The 25795-nt window shown below is 40.1% G+C and overlaps 1 protein-coding gene across 1 annotated transcript in view; it reads left to right on the top strand.

Moving 5' to 3' along the window:
• The window catches only part of SGPL1 (sphingosine-1-phosphate lyase 1), a 46808-nt gene extending 21306 nt beyond the window's left edge, over positions 1–25502 (top strand). The window contains exons 4-14 of the mRNA XM_088472228.1: positions 3519–3666; positions 5597–5676; positions 11723–11851; positions 14165–14253; positions 16271–16379; positions 16974–17072; positions 17339–17485; positions 17581–17819; positions 21578–21724; positions 22263–22383; positions 23068–25502. Of these exons, the coding sequence (XP_088328354.1) occupies positions 3519–3666; positions 5597–5676; positions 11723–11851; positions 14165–14253; positions 16271–16379; positions 16974–17072; positions 17339–17485; positions 17581–17819; positions 21578–21724; positions 22263–22383; positions 23068–23208 (1449 nt within the window). The 3' untranslated portion in view covers positions 23209–25502. The remainder of the gene's footprint in view (positions 1–3518; positions 3667–5596; positions 5677–11722; positions 11852–14164; positions 14254–16270; positions 16380–16973; positions 17073–17338; positions 17486–17580; positions 17820–21577; positions 21725–22262; positions 22384–23067) is intronic.
• The last annotated feature ends 293 nt before the right edge of the window (positions 25503–25795 follow it).

The raw sequence follows: 25795 nt of genomic DNA, 5'->3' as shown, positions 1-25795 counted from the left end.
TCTTCCTAAAGCTGCTCTTTACATGACACAGAGTGACTCCAATAGCACAAGACATTGTATCAGTTTTCCTTTCACGTGTCTTTTCCCCCCCTCAGTCTGCTGACTCAAAGTTTACTTGAGGTCATTGTACAGAATGTAGCTGTATGCTGTGATGCAATATTGAAATGTACTATTTGATATGATCTATTTAGTGATAAATTAAATATAATTATTTTCTTTAATTGCATTGAAAGGTTTTGGTGTGGATCATAAGATTGAAAGTCAATAGGTTGACAAGGTCAAAAGGTTGGCGTGGGAGTGGTTGACACAAATATGGTGCCTAACGTGAAGCATCCCTTCTAGTGCCTAACCCTAACTGCCCTTCTAGTGCCCAACCGTCCCTCCTAGTGCCTAACCCCAACCGTCCTTACTAGTGCGTAACCCTAAACGTCCCTCCTAGTGTCTAACCCTAACCCTTCGGTAAGTGCCTAACCGTCCTTTCTAGTGCTTAACCCTGCCCATCCTTCATAGTGCCTAACCCTCCGATAAGTGCCCAACCCTAACTGTCCCTCATAATGCCTAACCGTTGAGGTAAGTGCCTAGCCCTAAGAAGAAAAAGAAAGTCGTCCATTGTTGTGTTGACTATTTTGTACCTGTCGACCTATTGGTTGTCGACCTTTTTACTGTCAATCATACATCCTCCAACCGAAAGGTTAGGGTGCTGAAATGAGCCTGTCACTTCATAAAATGTTCTCCTAGAAAAGGTGGAATAATTTGCCTAGAGATGTGTTACTGTTTAATCGCTTCTCTTTTTGCTTTGTGTGCTTGGTGACATCCATTCATTTTTGAAGAGTTGCATCTGAATGCAAATTTGCAGAGGGCAGTCTACAGCCTTCATACTATCTGATCATTAGATACACTTTATGTTCTAGCTTTGTCCTGACAGTCCTGCTAATATCCTGCATTGCACCTGCAAGGGAAATTGTAATGTGCAAGTGAATAGTCAGTTGCATCTCCGTAAAATCATATCAGCAACGTGTTTGCTTTATCCACCTCCTATGCTTTATGCTGTCCACATCAGTGTGAATGTTTTATCTGTTAAAAATCAATATCAATGTACCCAAACATATTGGGAGTTAGATTGGCTTCTAAAACATGATCCTACTATATGTGGGGTGTTGTGGTGTCTGTGAGAATGTATGCCCTAATGGGTAAGGACTGTTGTGAATGTTGGTGTTATATAAACAATAATTGTGCTTATTAATCATGAGTTCACTAACTAGTCTAATGACCTACATAGTGTGTGTACTTCAAATGACTCTGGGCCTGAACCAGATTTGTGAATGAGTAAGATAGAGCAAGTAACTGAGTACCTGAACAAACCATGTTGCAATGCAAGGGGTGTAAATACATACATTGTTTTGCATGCAGTGTAAATACTGGCTGCTTTTACATGTAGCTCACAAATGCTGCACAGGTTTGTATTTACACTGCAATTTAGATTTCAGTGTGGACACCTCCCTCCTAAGTCTAACTCTCTCTGCACATTTTATATCTGCCCCATCTGTAGTGAAACATGGCTTTACCCAGGTTCACAATTACTTGCAGTTTCTCACTCTATAACCAAATCTGAATCGGGCCCTCTGTTCTGTTAAATCTAAATTCCTATGTACTGTGTGTGCCGCTGTGTGTATTGTTTGACAACAAAACTTTAGTTGTACATTGATGTTATTTGTACAGAAAGAAACCGTTTGCTGAAAAAAAATAATGTGTGGACATCTTCATTGGTATTGGTACATTTTATTATTGTCAGTTTTATTATCTGAAAAATATTTATTGTTATCTGGAAATGGTGCAACTAAACTTTGAACCCACTCAAACTTAAAAAAAAAAAACATGCAGTTTGCCTCCTCTGACCAATGTTCTAATGGACTGATAAGATAAGTATATCAAAGTGTAATTTATTTGCATGTCATCTTCAATGCAGCAAAGATTATGACAGGTTACTTTATTATGAATTAAAGCAAGACTTCTCTGAATTATTATTATTAGTGCATACCCCCACTGTCAGGGGCATCAGAGCTGTTGGCAACATACACAATAAACTAGCTGTGGCACCTGTATATCCGTTTGGTCAAAATTGCTATGAGCTAGGTTTAGTCACATGATCTGAGCTAGGTGGATTGGAGGCTTCGGACCTCCATATCATGAGAAAAGAAGCAATCTTCAACTTTACAGATGTGTCCAGATAGACTTCTCCATAACTCATGCCAAATAGCCCCATTTGGCACACCACAGACTACTTGAGAATTAGCCATGCCATGCAACTGTTTATTAAACCATTAGTCTTTATGCCAATTCCTTTGTGAGAAAATATTAGTAATCTTACGTATTTAGTACACAATTTGTGACTTGGTACATTATTTGCGAATTAAGACGCAAAATGTGGGAAAAAGTACATAGGCACTTAAACCACTGCCCATGGCAGAGCATCTAAGTCACAACAGACATCTTGCACCATATGGTGCAAAAAGGATAGGTCTATGAGGACACATCTGTATCTTGAAATTTAGTGGCGTTTACTGATCCCTGATTTAACACATTGGTGGAGATTTATCAAAGTTTGGAGAGAGAGAAAGAGAAAGTACCAACAAATCAGCTCCTAACAAGCTCCTGAAGCTGATTCATTGGTACTTTATCTTTCTCCAAGCTTTGATAAATCTCCCCCACTGTGCAGTAGCTCCATCATTGATGGAAACCACCACAGTGTAGTGATGAGCATACTCTTATCCAATTGGGGATTTAGCTCAGCAATGTGTGATTGCAGGGACATCCCCCCACCTTTATTCCCTGCTTATTACATGTGGGGGTATAGAAGCAGCAGGGCAGGATTAATAATTACAGGAAAAGAGCAGGGTAGGGCCATGTGCTGCATTTTAATGTTTAACCGTTTGCAGACCTGCTACTGAAAAAAGGTTGTGAGAGCATATTAAATCTTTAAAGCAACATGTTGGGAAAAAAAATTTCTACTGTCTGTTTTTTAATTTTACACCTAAGTTTCACAAAGGATAGATGAAAGCTGCGTACACCCCTGACAGATTTGCCAAACAATGCTAGGGGCTAGACTATTTTTGGAGCTTAAAAATGATCCCAAAAACATCCAATTTCGAGCATACACAATAATCGAGCTGAAAGGAGACACGTCATTGCTGATTTAAATACATATGCCCACAAAGGTGATGTTTTAATATGAACTACGTATCCTCAGGAATCGAGGCATAACTGTTGGAATCCAGATAAATTTCTGTCGCGTCCAAGGAATGTTGTGCAGCACTCCACATATCAGGACCCAATGAGGAGCTTATACACTATCAGATACTGCAGCAGATCCATTGGAAATTAGATTGTCAGCCCTATTTATTGTATAGTGTGTACCCAGCTTTAGTTACTAGATTAGGCTATGCGACCTGCCTACAGAAGGTCACAAGATTAGTATTAATAGAAATTCAATATAGCCTTTTTCATTTTCTTTTGAACAGATCCAGAAGGAGTTGGATAAAGCTTTGAATGAAATGGCCCATGTCGTGCTAAATATGAAAGACGGAATGAGCTTCGTGACCGCTCTCCCTCACACTGGGCTCAAACAGGAGCAAGTCATAGAAAAGATTAAAGAATACTCTGCCCTAGGTATGTCCTGTTATTATTTATAATGACGTGTATGTACTGGGTGGAATTACCGAAAAGCATACTTAGTTAGTAAGTGCAACATATTGCTAAGGCAAAAAAGTGAACTCTAAAGATAAAAAAAAAAAAAATCATCTTGTTTTTTTTAATTTTTTTTAAATATTAGGATATCCTACTTTGCCTGTAAAATAGATGCATGGCGTGCCTAATATCACAGCGCAACCGCACACCCAAGACTGGTATATCTAGTTATCATATATAATAAATAATATATATATTTATGTATATTATCAATTTTAGAATTGGTGCTCTTTAAATTAAACTTAAGTAGAAGGAACTACTATTTATCTAAACTACTTTGGCTGTAAGGGTCAGGTTGCCCATGATCTGCCATATCATCTTTCGCTTCTTTTCACGATTCACAATGACCGCAAATCTATTTGTGCTAATGGGCTAATCCTGCCACTTGGAAACAGGTTAGTTTAGTTAATCACTTTATATAACAGAATATGATAATGGGCTAATACATAAGGTTATTTATACACCTCAACAATTTAGAGGGAAATGTTAGATGGTCTCCTCCATCCCTATTCTGACCTATGGCCAGGGGCTGGCTGGCAACTTTTAGCCTGGGGGCAAATGCATGCAGGCGGCCCTGGCAGAGGAGTAACGTGTAGCCAGAGTGTCCGGAGCACGTGCGTGCTTTGGCGCCCCCTCTCCCCTCCCTCAAGTGTTCCAGGGAGGAGGCAGGTCCATATGGGATTAATGTAAAGTAAAAATAAAGATATGGGGCAGCCCCCTGTTGTGGTGCCCATATACATTGCCCCCCTGTGCCCCAGGAGAGGACCCCCTTAGGCATGCCTCAAGTAGTGCCCCCAGTAGTGATCCCCCCCCCCTATGCAGTGCCCCTTATACAGTGGCCCCAGTATAGGTCCCGCCTGTGCAGTGCCCCTTGTGCCCCCAGTAGTAAGCCCCTTATATAGTGCCCCCAGTAGTGGCCCCCCCTGTGCAGTGCCCCTTGTGCCCCCAGTAGCAAGCCCCTTATATTGTCCCACCCAGTAGTGGTACCCCCTATGCAGTGCCCCTTGTATAGTGCCCCCAATAGTGGTAAACCTTATGCAGTGCCCCTTAAATAGTGGCCCCAGTTGTAGTCTCCCCCCAATGCAGTGCCCCTAGTAGTAGTCCCCTCCCCTCTATGGAGTGCCCTAGTAGTAGTCCCCCCTTGTAGTGCCCTCAGTAATAGTCCCCCACCCTTGTAGTGCCCCCCCCATTAGACACCCATAATAAAAAAAATAAACACTTACCTGAATCCCTGCTCCCGCCACCCGCTCCTCCGTCTGTCCTCCCAGGCCGGCCCACTATGCATTATGGGAGAGAAGTCATGACGTCTCTCCCATTACCCACTGCAGGAGCCGGAAGATGGAGCGGCTCTGGCAGTGGGCGCAGCAGCAGTCAGTGAGAGTCTGACAGACTCTCATTGGCTGCTACTTAAAACAAACACACAGCTGCCGGCGCCGGCGGCTCTGTGTTTGTCAGTCACTGTGTAGCGCTGACTGAACTCCGTCCGGTCAGCGCTACACGCGCAGTGCAGGCAGCTGTGTCACAGAGACACAGACTGCCTGCATGGCGCTGCGGCCCGGGAGGCACATGGCACCCGGCCCAGCCCGCCTCTGCCTATAGCGTCGAATAACTCTAGATTGGGCTGGAGACCCAGCATTGAGCAAGCACACACTGGCCCATAGTGAGGTTTCCATCACGTTTAATGATATTATTGAATTGTTAGTATTGGCCACCCCAAATCTCTTTGGTGCCTAACTCATCACAATATTGCAATGCATAGATGGTTTTAGCAATCTTAATCATTTCAAGTTGTTAAATGTTTTTTGTATACTTTACTACAAAAATATGGATTTAAATGATAATTATATTTTAGGGGAGGTGTCCTGGGAACAGGGAAAAGTGTCTGGAGCAGTGTATAGTGGAGATGAACGGCTGACCCAGCTGTTTGTAAAGGTAAATCTGTTTAAAGAGAATGTTTATGGGCTGTACTTCAAAGCGACCAGCTTCAAAAATACCTTATGGTATACATTATTCATTTCCTGTTTTCTGTTATCAGACCATTAGAGTGTGCATGGCATAATTAAACCATTGGTGTGTTCATAGCAGTGCTGTGTCTCATGTGATGGGGCAATGTCACAATACGAGGGATGGAATAAGACACACGGGAAGCCACACACTGAGTGGAAGGGGCAGGATTTGGATTCAGTAGCATAGGGGTTTTTGTCACACTGATGCTGGAATATTGTAGTTTTAAGGTGCATCTAATTGCAACAAATTATTGTTCTCCTGTTACTAATGGTGCATACACACGGTCAGTTTTTTCTTCAGATCTGAATGATAACTATTTCAAAAATCGTTCAATCGTTCATATCTGAAGGAAAATCTGACATATCTGACATGCCTGGACGATGAACGATGCGCGTTCCCGATGGTCAGATAACGATATCTGACATCTGATGTGTTTGCAGTCAGACTTGGACGATTCCATTCATTTAATGCAGTCAAAAATCGTTCAAGCGTTCAAATATTTGGTCAAATCGTTCAATCGTTCATCTGACAGATCTGACAAATCTGACCGTGTGTATGCTCCATTAAGCTGCATACACACACAACAATTTTGTTACCAACGATTTTATGAACTATTTTCTGTCAGATTTTTTAAAGTGTAATGAACAATTTTTTTGAACTACAAACGATTTTTGCATAGTCCCTTAATGAGAATCGTTCAGTTGACAAGTCTGACTGAACTGCAAAACTACAAACGTGAACGCGCATGAACGATAATCGTTCATCGTTTGACTCAGAAAGTGAACGATTTTTTGAAACGATTATCGTTTATGTGTGTATGCAGCTTTAGTCTTGGGGATAGGTTTATGGTGAAACTATGTACATGATGTTTTGTTCAATAAAATATATGGATGGGAGCTGTTCTACTCAGGAAAACTTTCTTTTCTTATTTCCCTTATTATTATTCTTTATTTATATAAAAAATTTACATTTTGCGTTGAGACACAGGTGATGGAACAAGACCGGGTATTATCAAACAAATAGGTAAAAGCTTGCAACTATACAATCTATATAAAAGTGGTGTTGGATACATGAGGATAAATGTCACAGAAGTATAGATTGCTGCAGTAACTCATGCATAGTTAGGGCTAATTGACCCAGTCACATAGCTGTGCCAGCTTTGCAGACAGTAGAAAGAGAATAAATGTACATTTTCAGTGAACAGTGTAGAATAGTAGTCCGGTAGAATATTTTATTGAAATGAGGGCTGATTAAGAATTTTATAAGTTTGTACCTCTTGTTGTACAAAGGAAGGAATTCACCAAAAAGTGAATGGGAGCATCATGTAATTGTGAGTGTGGCGAAGTGGAGGGATCATCATGTTGTTGTTGTTGTTTAGATACTTTGAGACAAGTGAACATATGTACAGAACACTAAGCAGCCAATTTATTAGGGGCACCATTTGAGTACTGGGTTAGAGCCATCTTTGTCCCCATAACAACCTGACTTCTTTCTGGCATGGATTGTACAAAGCAAAGGAAACATTCGTTACAGATCTTTTTTTCTTTTTCCATGATGACATTGACATCACTCTGTTGCTGTTCATTCATCCTGCAAATCTCCCTTACCATAACATACCAAAGGATTGAAATCTGGCAACTGTGGAGACCATCTGAATACACAGTCACCTAACTAAGTCATGTTTGCAAAACCAGCTTAGACCAGGGACGGAACTGTCGGAAACAATGGAGGTGGTCACCCCTGAAGTGGGCACCTTACTTCTGTTGTCCCCTGCTCCATGTCCTGGACTTGCTGCCGTGTAAGAGGAGCTGGGTGCCAGTCAGTATCCACGTTGCTTCCACTCCGTGTCTTGGATTTGGTGCTCCTGGTCGCGGACATGACTTAACATCAGTGCACACGGTGCTATTGCAGTGTTGATCTGTGCTGTCCCTGGAGCCCTGCTTACACCTGCATTGTAAAACAGAATGTCTCCTGCTGGTAAACGCTCTGCACTGCAGTGAGCTGCGCCTCTTCTGCTGTGTAGCAAGCTGGGATCCTCCCCGTCTGACCTCCCAAAGCAGGAACCAACTGCACAGAGCACCAAACAACCCCAGCTGGTGAACGTTTATTGAGTCTTGCAGCGACTGGCAGAATCCTGACTAGTCCATCTGAATCCGTCCCACCAGCCATTGTCATAGAGCCCCACGGTAGCCTAACCCACCTGCTGTTGGCACATGACTCCAGTGACCGGCTGAGAGTGCTGCATATGCAGAAGGGTCATCTAAGTTACTATAGAGTCTAAGGGCTACCATTTATTCAAGAACAAGTTTCCACAAGATAGGAACCTCTATACTCTGTATGTACCTGGACATAACATACAACATGGATTTTTATACTAAACAGGAAAAATATTTAAATTACCAGGATTCAATCATAACCCTCCACCACATCCTCTACCCTACTCATGTCCCTGTTTTCCCCATTTGTCCTTGTGTATCATCCCGCCTGCATAACAACAGCAGCAGCTTACTTCTAACTATTGACACACACACACACTGCCTCATTCAGAGAAGTATGCAAACCCGATGTTGGAATCGGTACTGCTCACGTACCAGTCTTCTACTTCAAAAACAGGTACATGACGCCCCCATTTTCTGGGAGTCCCAAGATCAGGATCTGCTCATAGGCGTCTTTATAATGGGTGCAAGATGTGCAGTGCACACAGGCCCCTGGGTCCAGGGGTGCCCACACCGCACACCCTACACCCATTGTTAATAAATACTTACCCCTCAGCAGATTCCGATATGCTGCTCCGCAGCGCCAGGCCGGGAAAATGATGGCGGGCATTTTCCCGGTGACCTGCGCATGTGTCCCCAGGAAAATAGGCGTGGGTGCCATTTTCCTGGAGACCCGCGCTTACGCTGTAGATAAAGCCAGAGTCTACTGCGCTCCGGGCACCGACAGAGAGGAGGGGGCCCAAACGGAGGCTGCACACGGGCCCCCTTCTCTCTTAAAATGCCCCGGGATCTGCTTCTTCCAATGTAGACTTCCTGATCCCGGCTGAGCAGTTCCATTGCCCATTCTGAGCAAGCTTAAGCTTACTTATATGGGCTATTACTTTTGGTCACGATGGTGGTCCGATGCTGCGTTTTCAAATGCAGCACTCGGACCGCATATTCTGGCAGGAGGCATCTTTTTCCTACAGACACCTCCTGCTACATTACCGTATGATAGCATCGCTATTGCTTCCAAAGAAGCAGCAACGATGCTAACTCCGTCTATCCCTGAATGAGGCCCAGAGTTAGCATGTAGGGTGCCAACATTTTATCTTGCGTCTGGGCACCTGGGATAATGTATTCTTTCTTATATGGGGCAAGGTTTAGTGAGTTAAAAAACCTTGTACCCAATTTTGGATTAATGCGAGTATGCGCATTCCCGATACCCGCGTTATCCTGTGAAAAAAAAGTGATTGCAGGGTTTTCAGAGCTGAAAGACCCGTGTCGCATAAAACAAAAGAAAAATTATACTTGCATGTCCAGGGATCTCTGCGGCTCACAGTGGCCTCCCCTTCATATTGTCACTGTGAAGGGGGGCTACTGGGAGGCTCTGGGGGTGCTGGGTGGTGCAAGGGCTGCTGGGGAATGTAGTTCTCCTAGTGCCAGCTACAGGGTGGAATAAACTTACATTAACACAAGTGCTGGATTCTTGTTTACACCAAATACTGACAACCATCTGCATGTTGCAGCATAAATTGAGATTGGTCAGACCTGGTGATGTTTTTTCCAATCTTTAACTATCCAGTTTTAGTGAGACTGTGCCCAATGTAGCCCCAGTTCCTGCTCTAACGTGATAGTAGTGGATCCTGGTGTGGTCTTCTGCTGTTTTATTTCTATAGTAATTTTCATATCCATGCATTCAGAGATACACTTTTGCATACCACTGTTGTAACTCATTATCTGAGTAATACGGGCCATACATCTATGGCCTGGCTCCCCACCAATCTGCGGACGTCGATGATCTGCAATCTTTTGGCGGATTTGGGAAAAACAGCATGTGAAAAATCCCGACCCCTGATAATTTTTTGGTTGGGATCAGGGAATCTCTGATTTCCGACATGCTGGATTTCCCCCGATTCTCCGACCCCCTGTTGCCGACAGAACGAGGACTTTGGGCAATACACTACAAATGTATGGGCCCCATTACTGCAGATTTCTGTCAGCTTGAATCAGTATGTCCAATTTCCTCTGGCTTCTGTCATTAGCAAGGTATTTTTGCCCACACAGTTGCCACTCTGGATGATTTTGGTTTTGTACACCATAACTATAAGCTCTAGAGAAACTTGTACATGAAAACCCCATGTCATCAGCAGTTGTGTTACTCAAACCAGCATCCATAATTCCACAGTCAATGTAGCTTAGATCGGGATGTAGTGAAAATATCGACATTTGCAATGTCAACTTGTACATGAAAACCCCATGTCATCAGCAGTTGTGTTACTCAAACCAGCATCCATAATTCCACAGTCAATGTAGCTTAGATCGGGATGTAGTGAAAATATCGACATTTGCAATGTCAACAGTTATGTGGACATTGCACACATCGTCATGTGCAGAATGTTGACATGTTCACATGTGAAACGCTGACATTCTGCATGGACCGGAAGCAGAGGGTGAGCGGTAGTTAGGATTAAGCTATGGGTGGTTAGTTTTAGGCATACTCATCGCCCAGAGCTCTGCTGGATCAGCCAAAAGTCATCAGCTGACTGTTGGACCTGGAAGACATCACTGGATCTGCCGCGCCCTGCGCTCCAGGTAATTCACCGCTAGACCCCAAGGGACATTTTGTCAACATTCTAATCATCTCAATATTTCTTCAGTGTTGACATGAGTGGTCAATGTTGACATTGTGAACATGCATGTCAACATGACAAAGTTGACATTCTCATGTCGACATTATGAATGTCGACAAAGTACAACACCCATTAGATCACATTTCTTTCCAAGTCTGATGTTTGCTCTCAATAACATCTAAAACTTTGAAAGAGGTCTGCATACATTTTTGCATTGAGTTGATTTGGCTGATTAGATATTTGCAGTTGTACTTACTAAAGTTGCTACTGAATGTATGTTTTGGTGCAGTTCTGTTAATTATTTTATTCTGGTGTTCTAAAGAGTCCTCTTACAGTTACTGTACCATTCATATGTCAGTTTCTCATTTAATTGTATATTCCCTGTGCAGCGCCACGTAAACTGTGGCACCTTAAAAATAAAAGATAATAATTTTGTAGGTTAGAAGCATTTTATGGCAACTTATGTAATGTATATGCAATCAATGTAGTGATGGGCAGAGCAGCAGTAAAATTTGGCAAGGTAAATTAGTCTAGCCACTGTATTCTAAATATTGTAAATTGTAGGGGTTGAAGTTTGGTTAGGGAAGGTCAATGCATATATTGGTATTAGTGGAGCAGCCATATATGCTTGGCTTGATGTATAGTAGTGTTAGTGTTGTAGCATCCATAATCTCTGCCTGAACAGTTATTAAAATGTACAGTTCATGTTTCAGGCTTGATACTCTTACTGACTTCTTTATTGCTCTGTCTTTGTTGTAAATGTGCTGTCAAAATGATGTTGTGTTTTTGTAGTACATAACTCATCATTCTATTCCCTAGTCTTGCATCATTACTACTTAATTTGTCTCTGAAATGACCTGTAGACTAATGAGCCTACAAATTAGATTTTAGTTAAGAGCTTGTTGATACATAGTGGATTTGTATGCTTTTCATTTGGTAATAGACACATAAAAAGACCTTCCCTCCCATGTTAATATTGTATTTAAAATTCTGTAGTTTGGCTGTACATATTAAATCAGTTTCAATTGAACCGTATATTGTTTTTGTTAGTCATTTTCAGTATATCAGTGTGCAGACTTTTGTCTTTTGTCATACAGTGTCATGACTTATTGTTGCTTATTATTTTTCATTGGTGTATTACAGGTGTATGAAGAGTTTGCATGGAGCAATCCTCTACATCCCGATATTTTCCCTGGCGTGCGTAAAATGGAAGCAGAAATTGTAAGAATGGCATGCACCCTTTTTAATGGAGGGCCTGATACTTGTGGAGCAGTAAGTTTTCCAGCTTGTACCTTTCACCAGTTCAATCCAATGATCAATCTCTCTATAATTTTCTTACTACAAAATAACTTGCAGCCATGCAAATATTTAGCAAAGTTATTTGTACAGTAGTACAATTGTCTTTTGAAACTACAAAACAAGTGCAATAGTTGCTAGTTACTAACGTGTGTGTGTGTGTTTATTTTGCATCTATGGGGAATATTTACTAAACTGCGGGTTTTTAGACGTGATCTGATTCTACTTAACATTTATCTAGCACCTTATGGAAGATAATAGCTTAAATCTGGTTGCTATGTGCGACATCTCCACTTCTAAAATCCAGCACTTTAGTAAATATACCCCTTAATCTCAATTGGCTGTGAGAAACCGATTCACGAGACTGCACTGACTAATTTAATATGCAACACTTGTATATATGTGATCTGCTGAGTGTGTATATGAAGCACACATGGGAACTTGGTGGGGAAAAAAAGCCACGACCAACATTGTAGCTCATCGTGTACAGATTCAGAGTCAGTCGCACACAGATATACAAGTGTTGCATATCAAACTAATCAGTATAGTGTGGCGGTTTGTCGCATCCGATTGCACAAAAAAGAAGCTTGACGATAGTGTATGAGGTTAGTGTATATATAAATAAAGCATTCCCTGTAAAGTTTTTATTGTAAAATAAACTTTGTCCCAGTGATGTCATCAAATATTACATTTCTCACTGCAGTCATTTTATATATCTCCCATAACGTATTACAGTATTATACATTATGCTGCCATTGTATCCGCTTCCACAATCATCACTGTGTTCATTTTCTTTTCGTTTTGTTTTTAAAGGCTTCTGATAAGCAAATTGACTAATGTCCTAAATTAAAAAGTAGCTTTCAGCTCGAGTGGAATGTGAATTATGATTAATATGAAAGTTAAAGCAGTTTAAGTATGATGGGGGCTTTAAAAGGTTTTTTTTTTTTAAATATAATAAAGGACAACGTAACTAGATGGTAATTTCCGTGAAACTTTTTTTTTTTTTTCTTTGCTTGTGTTCATTATATATATATTTATTATACAGAGCTGATAACTGTTGCAGACTATCATATACCATTATTTTTTTTTGCTGTGGTAACAGATCTAACAGCAAACAGGAAGTGTGCTATGATGCAGCTGTACTTTATGCATACATTTTTTACAGACTATTGCCCAATACATAGTGTAGAAGAGACCAGTTCCCAGACACTTCCAGCAGTATGTTTCATAATATCATTGGTTTTTCAGGCCTTTTACACAGTTTTGAAACCTGTAATTAAAGGTCAATTAGTACAACAACATTATATAATTGGTAAACTCACTGTATTTTGCTATCATAAAACTCTTATAAAACATTAATGAAGCTAATAGTGAATACTGCTCATTGTAGAGCGTTTTGTATGTTCTCTACTAGTAGTAGTAGGTCAGTACACAAGGTCAACAAGGCAAATCTTACTAAAACGCACATGATCAGAATAGTGTAAAATCCTACACAGGTTCATTAGCTCAGTAGTGTCCTGGCCACTGCTACACCCCCATCCCATTTTACATTCAGTCCAATCACAGTGGCATCTCTGGAAATGTGCCCCCAATGCACTTTTCTGAGTATTAGCAAAGATCGGAATAATCTAACCAAAGCATTGGAATTTTTAAAGCCACAGAGTATTTTAGCTTGGAAAAGTCCTACGTGTAACCAAGTTTATAGTGGTTTGGATGAGGGAACATGTATCCTGTCAGAGCTTCTAAATGTTAACAGCTGTATTAATATGAGGCCCTTGTAAAACTGGTGCTAGAAGATTGTAGAGGCAAACCATACTTACCTACTTTTGAAAAAGCATTTCAGGGAGATTTTGAAAGCAACACTTATGAGAATGGCGGTAAAGTGGGTGTGTACTGCTACATCTGAGAGACGTGTCAAAAAATTTACTTGAATCCAATTGTAAATGAGCTCCAAAGCAGTTAGTAAGATCAACAAGTATTGTGCTTTGCAGGTGGTTCCATTTAAGTAGCCACAAGAAACCTTATATAAAAATGTATGAATCCATATGGACCATAATCCTATTTGAATGTACAGTATATATCTCTGATTTTTTTTTTTCCCCAAGTATGTAACAGCTATATAATGGGGATAAGATGCAATAAGAGAGCTTTCTAGACTATTCAGGGAGTCGGGGAGATTGCTACTATGTCAGAGAGTCTCCCTGACAATGAGGGAGAGTTGGCAAATATGCGTCAAACCTACCTCCTATATGAAATTGTTCATACATCCAACTTTTTTTCATTTTGTAGGTGACATCTGGAGGGACAGAAAGCATCCTTATGGCCTGCAAAGCATACAGGGATCTGGCACTTGAGAATGGAATTAAGCACCCAGAGATGTAATATTTACTTAGCATTTTATTGATATGATTTAGTGTGTTGTAATTTGTCTTAAGGTGGTCACACTTGTTACTATCCAGACATTTGGCATGATTGCTGACGTTCTAGACCTGTGTCCCATTTGATCTACATGCAAGTAGCAGGGTCCCATAGGTCCCAATAGGTACAGTCTATTATTTATAACCATAGTTGTACGGATAAGTGCAGGACATTGTGTCAGGATAATGAATGGAATAGACCATGGAAAATTTTTTACTAGTAAAACCAGATTATGTTTTGTGTAGTGTATAACACTGTAGACACTCAAAACCTAATTGCATTAGACTTTCATGCTATACCGATGAAAAAATGGATGCTTGGAGCCAAACCTATGACACTGACATTATTCACAAACCTCTTGTTTACTCATCACTCTATATTTCTATATTATTAACATTTTTTTATATTTCGCTTTATAGAGCCCTATTTTAGGGCATATTGTTTATGATTTGTAAGCATCAAATATAATTTAGGGGTGGCATATTATAATGATGTGCGAGTAGTGAGCAATATATAGCACTAATATTGATAATTAAAAAAGCCTGAATGATTTTAAAGCATATTTAATAAAGTCAAAGTATTTTAATTCTGTAGAAGGGATTGAGTGAACCCGTACCAAAAACTGATTCCTTTCTCTTTGTATATAAAACTATATTAGCTTGAATCAGTGCGTGGCACCTATATAGCATCTATAGTTTAATACATTTTGGAATCTATAGGGATAGCTATAGGATTACCCCTCATTTATTTATTTTCAGTAACCTAGTGCAGGTTTTTCTTACATTCTTCAGTAATTATACTGAAAGTAGTGGGGTGAAAACTATGGCTCCGATCGGGCAGTACAGGCTGGCAACAGTGGTCTCTGAAGCTATCAGAAGCCTCTGATCGCTTCAGAGGCCAGCGTTCCCAGTGATGCAGCGCGAGGGTGATGTCATGACGTCGCCCGCCGCTCTGGATCTAATTAGATCCAGTCAGCGGCAGCGTCTGCACGGGATGGCGTGGACTGGAGCGGTGCCCAGCGGCCGTCATGAAGAAAGGTTAGTACTGCACAGACAGGTGAGTGGGGTGTGTTCTATACTGGGAGGGGGCATTACTGGGGGCTGTGCATAAAGGGGCACTACTAAGGACATTACTGGGGGGCATTACTAAGGACATTACTGGGGGGCCCTGCATAAGGGGCACTACTAAGGACATTACTGTGGGCTCTGCATAAAGGTGCACTACTGGGGGCTCTGCATAAAGGGGCACTACTAAGGACATTACTGGGACACTGCATACTGGGCACTGGGTCTGGGGGAATGAGACAGACACATACTGGAGCTAGGGAATGTGTCTTACTGCTGTTAGATACTTAAAGAGGTTGTGGTCCTCTTTCAGTAAGTGTTAAAGGTATTCTGTTTTGATGTTAAATGGGGCCCTATATTGTCTCTGTTTCTGAGAAATATCCACCATTCTATTTTCCTCTTATAATGTTTTATTTAAGTGTATATATTGTAACTAACATCCCTATTTGAGCCATTGATTAGGACACGCTCTCGCGGTCAGTCTGCGTGCAAGACCTCGCAATCTCTATTTAAGGATAAGCCGTTGTTTATGGGCCAGTGCCCTGGACTTGTTCCCCCAGGCTAAAAGTTGCCAGCCAGCCCCTGAATCTGGAGCCTTTAAATTGAGTACATGTATAGTCTTTTTGTAGCCTAAATAAACTGCTTGATAGTAAAAATAAATACAATGTGCATGGAAATCTGGAAATCTTTAGTATTCATCAAAATCCAGAACAGAATCTTGGATTCAGTACATCCCTAATACAGATGATGCCCACTTTACGTAATTTTGTTATCCTCTCCAGAAGAAACTGGATGTATCATAATGTAGCAAGTCCTTACAATAGCCTTTCCTGTGTTTTTTTTTTTCTATTTTAAATGTGAAACGTTGTAGTAACATTGCACTTATGTCTTCTGTATTATGTGTTCACTGTAGTATTTGTCCAGTAAGCGCCCATGCTGCATTTGACAAGGCGGCTCATTATTTTGGAATGAAGATAGTGCACATTCCCTTGTGCAAAAAGACTATGAAAGTGGATGTGAAGGTTAGACAATGTTTTGTTTAAATACATGTGCTACGCTTTTACATTTTGGGGTGTCCCAATCCATAATACCTACCAAAATCATAATCCCTGCCCTCCACGAGCTAGGCTGCAAAGAGCAGCAGGACTACATTTTGTAAAGGCAAGGAGAACCTATATCATTGGAGACTGGGCCGAGGAGGTCACTGAAATCTGCTTGAACAGGAGATGTGTAGTGAATGCGGCACCTAATTGGAAAGAAGTCATGGCTATCCAATGAAGTGCCTGCATTCAGTACACACCTCCCATCCAGACATCTACAGTCCTTTATCTCCAAAGTCTCGGTTTCAAAGCTGTAAGAGCAATTTGTGCCAAAGTGCAAGTAGCTACAGAGGCACAGATTGTGCCAAAATGGAATTATTATTATTGTTAATGGTGGGGTCAGCGGGAAAGCTACAACATGCAGAGAACAGATCATTTCATTTTACATTCATTTCTTAATGTCCATAAATAGAGAAAAAAATGTTAGCATGAAACAAAATGTAATTTGCGGATGTTTCAGGATTTGCAGAATATTTTGTCCTGGTTTGTTTTAGTGACTTTCTTTGTGTTTTACAGGCAATGAGAAGGGCCATTTCCAAGAATACAGTCATGTTAGTTTGCTCATCTCCCCAGTTTCCTCATGGAGTTATTGACCCAATAGAAGAAGTAGCTCAGGTAAAAGATTTTAAATATGTATTCCCAGCTGAAATTTGTGTCAATTAATTTTAAGAAATCATAATTTCGGTAGAGGAAGAATGTTTCAGTAGGATACAAAACACTATATAACTATAAAAGGTTTGTAGTCTTGTCCATTTCAGTCTGTTACTTTAGACCTTTTCATAATTCTATAACAATCCTTTAAGGTAAACTGAGAATTGCAAATAAGTGTTTGGATTTTTTCTGAAATTGTTAGTAATTTATTTATTTTGTCTCTTGATTAGCTGGCACTGAAATACAAAATCCCATTTCATGTGGATGCTTGTTTGGGTGGGTTCCTCATAGCGTTTATGGAAAAAGCTGGTTTCCCTCTACCGCCATTTGACTTCAGGGTAAAAGGAGTGACTAGCATCTCTGCAGATACCCACAAGGTAAAATAAGGAAAAGTTTAAATATTCTTGTTACCTAAAGATCAAAGTATGCTCCGTGCAAACAATTTTTCATATCTATTTGTTTATCTTTCCAGTATGGTTATGCACCCAAAGGATCCTCAGTGATACTGTATCGTAACAAGAACTATAGGAAATATCAGTTCTTTGTTACTTCCGACTGGCCAGGTGGTCTCTATGCATCACCTTCTATAGCTGGCTCTCGACCGGGTGGAATAATAGCTGCTTGTTGGGCAACCATGATGCACATTGGAGAGAATGGATATGTTGAAGCCACTAAAAATATCATTACTGCAGCACGATTCATAAGAAAAGAGTAAGTTTTATGCCAGGGCTTGACAATTTTTTCTAAAATCTAGGAGCCAGCTTAAATGTTTAGGAGCCAGACCATCGTCCATGAACAAAATATGACAACTGGTATAGACCACCATAAATGCCCCTTTGATCACATTTTTCATATGCACTATTCCCCGCAATTCGATGCATTGTGGGGCTTGGATGCAGTGACCGTATAGACGCCAAAGGGCTTCTAGTCGGAGAGAGTGCTGTGAGACGGAACCAATCAGTTCCCTCCCAGCATCCCCGAGGTGCGTGTCATTCTGCGCATACGATGACTCAGAAGTCTCTCATTCGCAAAGGACAGCTCTTACCGAGAGAGCTGTCCTTTGTGATTTTTGTTCATGCATACTGGCGGAATTAACGCCAGCATGCATGTGAAGGGTGGCGGGATGCATCACATTCCGAATGCGATGTGTCATGCATCCCACCCAGTATATCCCAAATTTATATTATGCCACACAGTTTGCCCCAAATTCATAATATGCCATGCAGTAGTGCCCTCCATTCAGTTCTGCCACACAGGAGAGACCCACACACAAGTGCCACACATGAGTTCCTTACACACAAGTGCCCCCAATTCAGTGTGCCACACAGGAGTACCTCCAAATTAATAACAATACTATAGTGGGAGGTCATTGTAATGAAACCACATACTCACCAGCTTTGTACAGCTGCCCGGGGGACACTATCTTCCACTCCAATGAGCAGTGCTGCAGCTCCCTTGTGGTCACTATCTTCCTCTGCTGCTTGCAGTGCTGCAGCTAACCGACGGTCATTGTTCTCCATACCGATAGTAATGCAGCTCTGCACAATCACTGTCCTCCTCAACGCCGGTAATGATTCAGCACCCCTGTGGTCACAGTCCTCCTCACTGGCAGTGATGCGGCTCCAAGCAGTATCTCTTCACCCCCGCGCTGGTACTGATGCTGCTTCCCGGCTGTCACACCGCTGGTGGTCACTGTCTTCCTATGCTGTTGGCAGATCTTCAGCTTCCCGCGGTCACACTCCTCTTTAGCACAGGTAATGATTAATCAGCTCCCCGGCAGTCACACTTCTCTACACCGGCAGTGTTGCAGCTTCCCACGGTCAATCTCTACCTCCACGCCGTAATGATGCACCGCCCATGGATAGAAGGAAGGTGCCACAGTGACTAATTATGGCGGGCATGCATACCTCCTTGTGATAGGCCTGCAGCATACTTCTCACTCCAGTAACCACCAATAGGAAAGATTTGTACTTTTTTTTTTTTTAATTAGCTTTATTTTACACAGTACCTGGCTCAAGTACAATCTGGTCGGCAGGACTAAAGTTTCAGTCGCCATGGCTACCTGGCCCCCGGGATTTGTCGAGCCCTGTTTTATACAAAAGGTCTATGCTTAAACTGTTTTTTAAATTGCCTGATTGAATTGTTCCAGCAGGATATGTCAATCTTCTTCGTTAACCCTGCTTATTGCCATAAAATTAGAATCTACACCACTGCTTCCGGCGGCCGTAAACCTAGTATGTTCAAGCCGTTGTCCCCAACACCTCCTGAATATGTAACCTAAACACAAGATGAACTTGATTTCGTAGTGCAGTGTTTCTCAACCTCTGTCCTCAAGGCACACTTAACAGCCCAGGTTTTAATGATATCCATGCTTGAGCATAGATGGTTAAATCAAAATAACTGAGGACTGTTAGTGTGTCTTGAGGACCGTGGTTGGGAACCCCTGTTCTAGTGGTACAGTCTTTAGATCTTTTTGGATCCAGAGTAGCTATTCTACATCGCCTCTAGCAGGATAATTATGTGAAATTATATGGGGGTAGGATAATGCTAGAAACTTTATATTTTGCCTTCCCCATATGATTTATATAGACTATAGTACAGAGGTTCCCAAACTTTGTCCTCAAGGCACCCCAACAGTCCCGGTTTTAAGGATATCCATGTTTGACGGGTGACTTAATTAGCACCTCAGTCAATTTGATTTACCCACCTGTGCTCAACCATGGATATCTCTAAAACCTGAACTGTTGTGGTAGCTAGAGGACCGCATTTAGGAACGTCTGCTATAATACAAAATGAGAGTCCTATATGAACCTTAAACCACAGGTTCTCAAACTCTGTCCTCAGGACCCCAAACAGTGCATGTGTTCCAGGTTTCCTCATAGAAACACAAGTGAAATTATTATTTCCACCTGTGAATCTTTTAAAATGTGTCAGTGAGTAATGAATACATCGGGGCTCATACTGGGTGACCTGGAAAACGTGAGCTGTGTGTGGTCCTGAGGACTGAGTTTGAGAACCATTGCCGTAAACAATCTATTGAAACCATTGCAGCTCAATGATAGTGTAGCCGGCAAATGCACAAAATTAATATATCTCTCAGCAGCTTTTAAGGTGGAAAGATTCTGTAAGATTTTTTTTTATATTGGTAATATCTGGCAGTATAAAGGGGCCTATCCATTACTCGACTTTGAACAATCCGACCAAAACCAGGAGGTTTTGGTCGCATTGTTCACAAAGTTGGGTAATGGATAGCCAGCAAGGTCCAGCGATGCGCGTGCAAGCTGGGTCCTTGCCGACCCCGACTATCTACTTAACATGCCTGTCAACCTGACCATGCTCATCAGGTTTGGCATGTTCAGAGATAGGTCGTCGGACCTGCACTGAATTACGTTCAGTGCGGGCACCGCACCTCGGCGACCTGAAGGTCTGAACGCTAGACGTTCAGACTTTCAGGTCGCCTAATGAATAGGCCCCTTAAGTCATACAAATATTATTGTCTGGCTTTAGCAAGTCATCAAGTACAGCACAGCGTATTTGTGCAGACAAATCACATTTACACTTGTCATGTTGAATACACACTAAATGATCACCCATCTGGAATACCATCCATAACTGTGTGTGCAATGTTCTATTTCTGAGTAAAATAGTTTTTTAAATTGTACATAAGGTATTAGGAAATACTTCTGAAATGTACTTTTTCTTCTGCAAAAGTAAACCTATATTTTCCAAAAAAGACTTAAGTATTTTACAAATGTAATATACTGATCATTTACTGGTTTCAGAGAGACCATTCCATATTTAGTTCAACAACAAAGGATTCACATTATACACACACAGTAATTTATATACTAGCTCAAAGGCACTAATGTGCCGTTAGCCATAACAACCAGACAACAATTAGATTTTGATGTCTGGTTTAAATTAGACAATGAAAGTAATTGACTGATCGGTTGCTATGGCATTAATGCACATTTGTACTTCTGAGTAATGTTCGCAAATAACCCACATTGTATGCAGTCTCAGTGTCTCACCTGCTAATGCGCCTTCTACATGCTTGGATGCAATGGACAGATATAGGTTTGATTCATAGGAACAAATCTTTTAACTCTGTTTTGGAGATTTCTCAGTAAGCACTTGCAAATTCCTTTTAAATGATGCAACAAATTAGACTTCATTCTAAAATAAAGTACTCTTGGTACTTAAAGGGGAAGAAATAACTTTGCAGTTAGTAAGTGATGAATAAACTTTAATAGTTTATTTGATTTATTAGTGCAAGCTCCCCTGTACATTTCATGAGCTTGTAATACGGTTATTCCATTTTTATGACTTATTTTTGTTTGTTTGTACACCATGTGTCTTGCTCTATTTATTTTGCCCATATCCATTTGTTTTGGAACCTGTACCAACACACTGACGACCATAGTTGTTACTCTACGGTGATATTTTTACGTATCTTATTATTTTTACAGGTTGCAAAAGATTAAGGAAATCTTTATTTTCGGGAATCCCGAGGTGTCAGTGATTGCACTAGGTTCAGATGTTTTTGACGTCTATCGCTTGTCAAACTCATTGACAGCTAAAGGCTGGAATCTGAATACACTCCAGTTTCCTCCTAGGTAAGTGTTTTTATTTATGAAAAATGATTGCAGAGTCCTGATTTCAGATAACACAGCAATGCCCATTGATACACCTATTCTGTAGTACAAACTTGAAAAGGGAAGTATATACAACTTTTTGCAGTATGTTAAAAGTATATGGCCTAATTTTATTAAGTTTTCTTAAGCTGAAACTCCAGCCATGCATATTGTACCTTTTTTTGTTTTCATTCTTTTCTACACCAACTTGAGTGCCATTACTGATACCTAGTCACTGGCAGCGCCACTTAATATGTGAAGGAAGTATTTATGGCAGCTTCTGTTCATAGTTATAATTACATTACTAGATTATATATTGGTGAATATCTACCTTTGATCATTTAATGTATGCTTGATTCAGAAGTGGTTTGATCAGGGAGCGTGTGATTTTCTGTCTTTAGCGGAGGTCAGGAAGCCAGCATATACATCAGTGGTTGCTTAATATTTATTGCATACACTTTGAAAGTGTTTAAAATAGTACCACATGCCTGAATGACATTTTCTCTCTTTAATGTGACAGTATTCATATATGTCTTACATTGCTGCATACAAAACCTGGAATAGCACAACATTTTGTCAAGGATGTTCAAGACTCTGTGTCAGAAATATTGAAAAATCCTGGAGCCAAAGCCACTGGAGTGGTAAATGTTTTATATTTTTGTTTCATACTTTTGACTTTACATTGAAATATATATAATAAGACACAAGCTATAATGTGAAAAGTCATTTTAAACAAACAGGAGCATGCATCACTTCCAAGCCACACACAAAATGGGTAACTGTAAGCCCTTTAAATAAGCAGATGTTGTCTATACAGCGTTACATCTGCAGAATTTCTTCTGAATTTGCCAACTTGCATGCCATTGCGCATTTTCTGGGCAGAGGTTGATATGTCCTAAAATAATGTTTGAGTTTAGGTCACTTATTTTCTGGCCATAAAATTGGTGATATTGGGTTAATTTGGCAGCGTCTTCCCATGGTATAAATGTTAACATAATTATTTTTCTTCAATGATCTTCTGAAAAATTTTTATAAACACATTTCTAAATGTTACTAGGAGCTCTTTCAGGGAAGGTAACTTTCATCTTTAGTTTAATGGCAAATTATAACAAGTTAAAAATGAATGGATTTAGTCATTGTCTTTAGCTACTGTCCTCAAGCCAACCCCAGTGCATGTTGTGTGATTTGGAGGGGGGGAGTGTAAATATAATATTTCATATTCCTTTACGCCTAACAAAACCATTATAATGGCTCTCACTATATAAGTACATGTATTAATGTATGTTTGTTTTTATATGAACTTAATATTCCTTTTCTTTTTTTAGGGTGCCATATATGGAATGGCACAAACCATTCCTGACAGGTCCATGGTTACTGACATCTCCAAAGCCTTCCTGGACTGTTTGTATCTCACAGAAATGCCTTCAAGTACCAAACAGATAAATGGTTCCCCTGGACACCACTAGGCACAGCTACTTTCTATGGGTGGTACTATTCAGAACGGTTACACAGGGCAGCAGTATCTTACAAAATTGCTTTTTTATTACATTGACTTTTTTGTAGCTTTTTAAAGGGATTTGTCTTTGAGGTCCCCACCCCAATAACAAAGGTACTTGTATAGCCTAGAAATATTTTTCTTTACTGTATAGCGTAACACTTGCATAATTTATTTGCAGCATAAATATCTTGAAATATTTCTAGAAACTATTGTACATTTTAATACATGTTTAAACATATAACTCACAAGATACCATCTATGACCCTGAGATGCCTGACTGTATGACTTCTGATGGGCTGGTTTGCTTGTACTGTACTACTACTAATGGCTTTTTGGGACATTGTAATTCAGTGAATACAAAGCAATGCAGATGAGTGTTTTTATGTTTTCCTTAAAAGCACAGTTTTTAACACATTGATTAGCATGTATGTCAAGGTCTAAAATATGTAACGTTTAATTTCTACGATTTTTCATTTTAAGGTATTTAAATTTGTATTTCCTATGTTCTTTTGTTTAAAACAAAAAGGTGTCATTTCTATCTACAGTCACATTTTGTCTTTACTACAGGGATCAAGTCATAATTTTAACACCAATTACTTGTTCAATTTAACATTGTTCAGTGTCTTAATATAAAACGTGTATTTTTTCATAGATATTAGGAAGCCTTCTGATCTTGTTTGCAAGAAATTATTGTGCATCAGTTTCCTTGGTCATATCAGTCTGTATTTGTTACATGACTCATGTTAACATTCCTCAGTAGGATGTGCATAATGACTGCCCAGTAAACATTCCAAATCCACAATGTCAGTTGCCTCAGCACAGTGTTTCTCTACCACTTATGTACCTGTGTGTATCAGCAAATGTTTATACATACTGGTATAGGATCTATTATCCAGAATGCTTGGTATTATGGGGTATATTTGCGAAGTGGGTTTGAGCACAAAATTATAAGTGGCAATAATAAGTACAAAGCCTGGTGTACCTCTTTACATTTTAATATCAAACCCGGGGAGAAGCAAGCTGCCGCTTTGTTAATGTTTTTTCCATAAGAAGTGTTTCTGTAATTTACAGCACTTTACCTCAAATAAGATGAACTAAATTGAATGAATAACCACGTCTATCTTTGGTATAACTCATTACATACCTCAGTGACTTACCTGCCCAAAATAACCTGCATTATAGCAAAAAAAAGAAAACTATATAGCCACAGGCGCTTGAAAAAGGGAGTATATGTATAGAATACCATTATAATTTATAAGTATGTACCATGCTGCAGTTTTGATGGTTACTAGCCAAATAGAAACAAATATACCAAAGAAAAGAAAAACAGCGCTGCGTTAAGGATACCCCCTATGTGAACCAAAAACAAAACACTATGGTAAAATATATATAAAAAAAAAAAAAAAAACTGCAATTGTATGTGTGTGTGTGTGTATATATATATATATATATATATATATATATATTTTATATATATATAGTGTGTGTGTGTAAAATTCAAACCATATATTTATACCACAAGTTAATGTAGAAATTGAGAATTCTTTAAAAAAAAAGAGTTTAAAAAAGTTAAACATAAGTAAGTAAAACAGTGTTGCATAATAACTTTTATAAAACAGCTTGGCACCCTAATCCTTGAGTTAATGCATCAATAAATGTTTATCAGCATATATTCACATTCAAATGGTAACAAATTTGCAAGTATAAAATGTGCGTATCCACTACGTGACCTTACTGAGCGATTAAGACATTGTAATCGTGCAATCGCTCAGTAATCAGCCACAAATCGGGCATTTAAATGACAAACGACCAGTGATGCGCACGCCCGCTGATCGTTTTTGACATCAATTGCCCGAACATGCTGGTCAAGCTGACAGTCAGGTTGACCATGCTCAAGGATGACTGATGTGCCAACACTGAACGATCAATCGTTCAGTGTAGGCACTGCACCCCTAGGGAAACGACGGCACGATAACTATGTCATAATCGTGCCAGGATCTAGTTGTGGACACCATAAGTCTTTGTAACAAACAGTGGGTTTGAAGGTGCTTAAGTGGCTTTTGCTGCACGTAAATCAGATCTTGAACACTGTATAGGGATTTAATGACTTGTAGTTTAAAAATCCTGTAGCAGTGTCCGGCTGCAGAGAAAATGATGAGTGTTACATTATTAAATCTTTAAACAGTGGGGCAAGCACACTCTATAGCAGTGTTGGCTAACCTTGACACTCCAGCTGTTGTGGAACTATATATCCCAGCATGCCCTGCCACAGTTTTAGCATGCCCTAATAGCAAAACTGTAGCAGTGCATGCTGGGTTATGTAGTTCCATAACAGCTGGAGTGTCAAGGTTAGTCAACACTGCTCTCTCTATAGGATGTATTGAGTCTCACCTCCTTTCAAACTGTAGGTATGGGGGTGAGTACTCACATTTTCTGATGTGTCGGAGCACCTGATGGGTTCAATGAGACTTTAGTTTAAGAATTGTCTAGATTTCTGCATTCATTTGTTTATGAAAAAATGGTTTGAATTTTATATATTTTACACATTGTGTGTA

The sequence above is a fragment of the Taudactylus pleione genome, unplaced genomic scaffold (assembly GCF_031769625.1).
Source record: "Taudactylus pleione unplaced genomic scaffold, aTauple2 ptg000121l, whole genome shotgun sequence".
NCBI lineage: Eukaryota > Metazoa > Chordata > Amphibia > Anura > Myobatrachidae > Taudactylus > Taudactylus pleione.
Note: the sequence above shows the minus strand (reverse complement) of the source record. Positions and strands in the feature narration are given on the sequence as shown.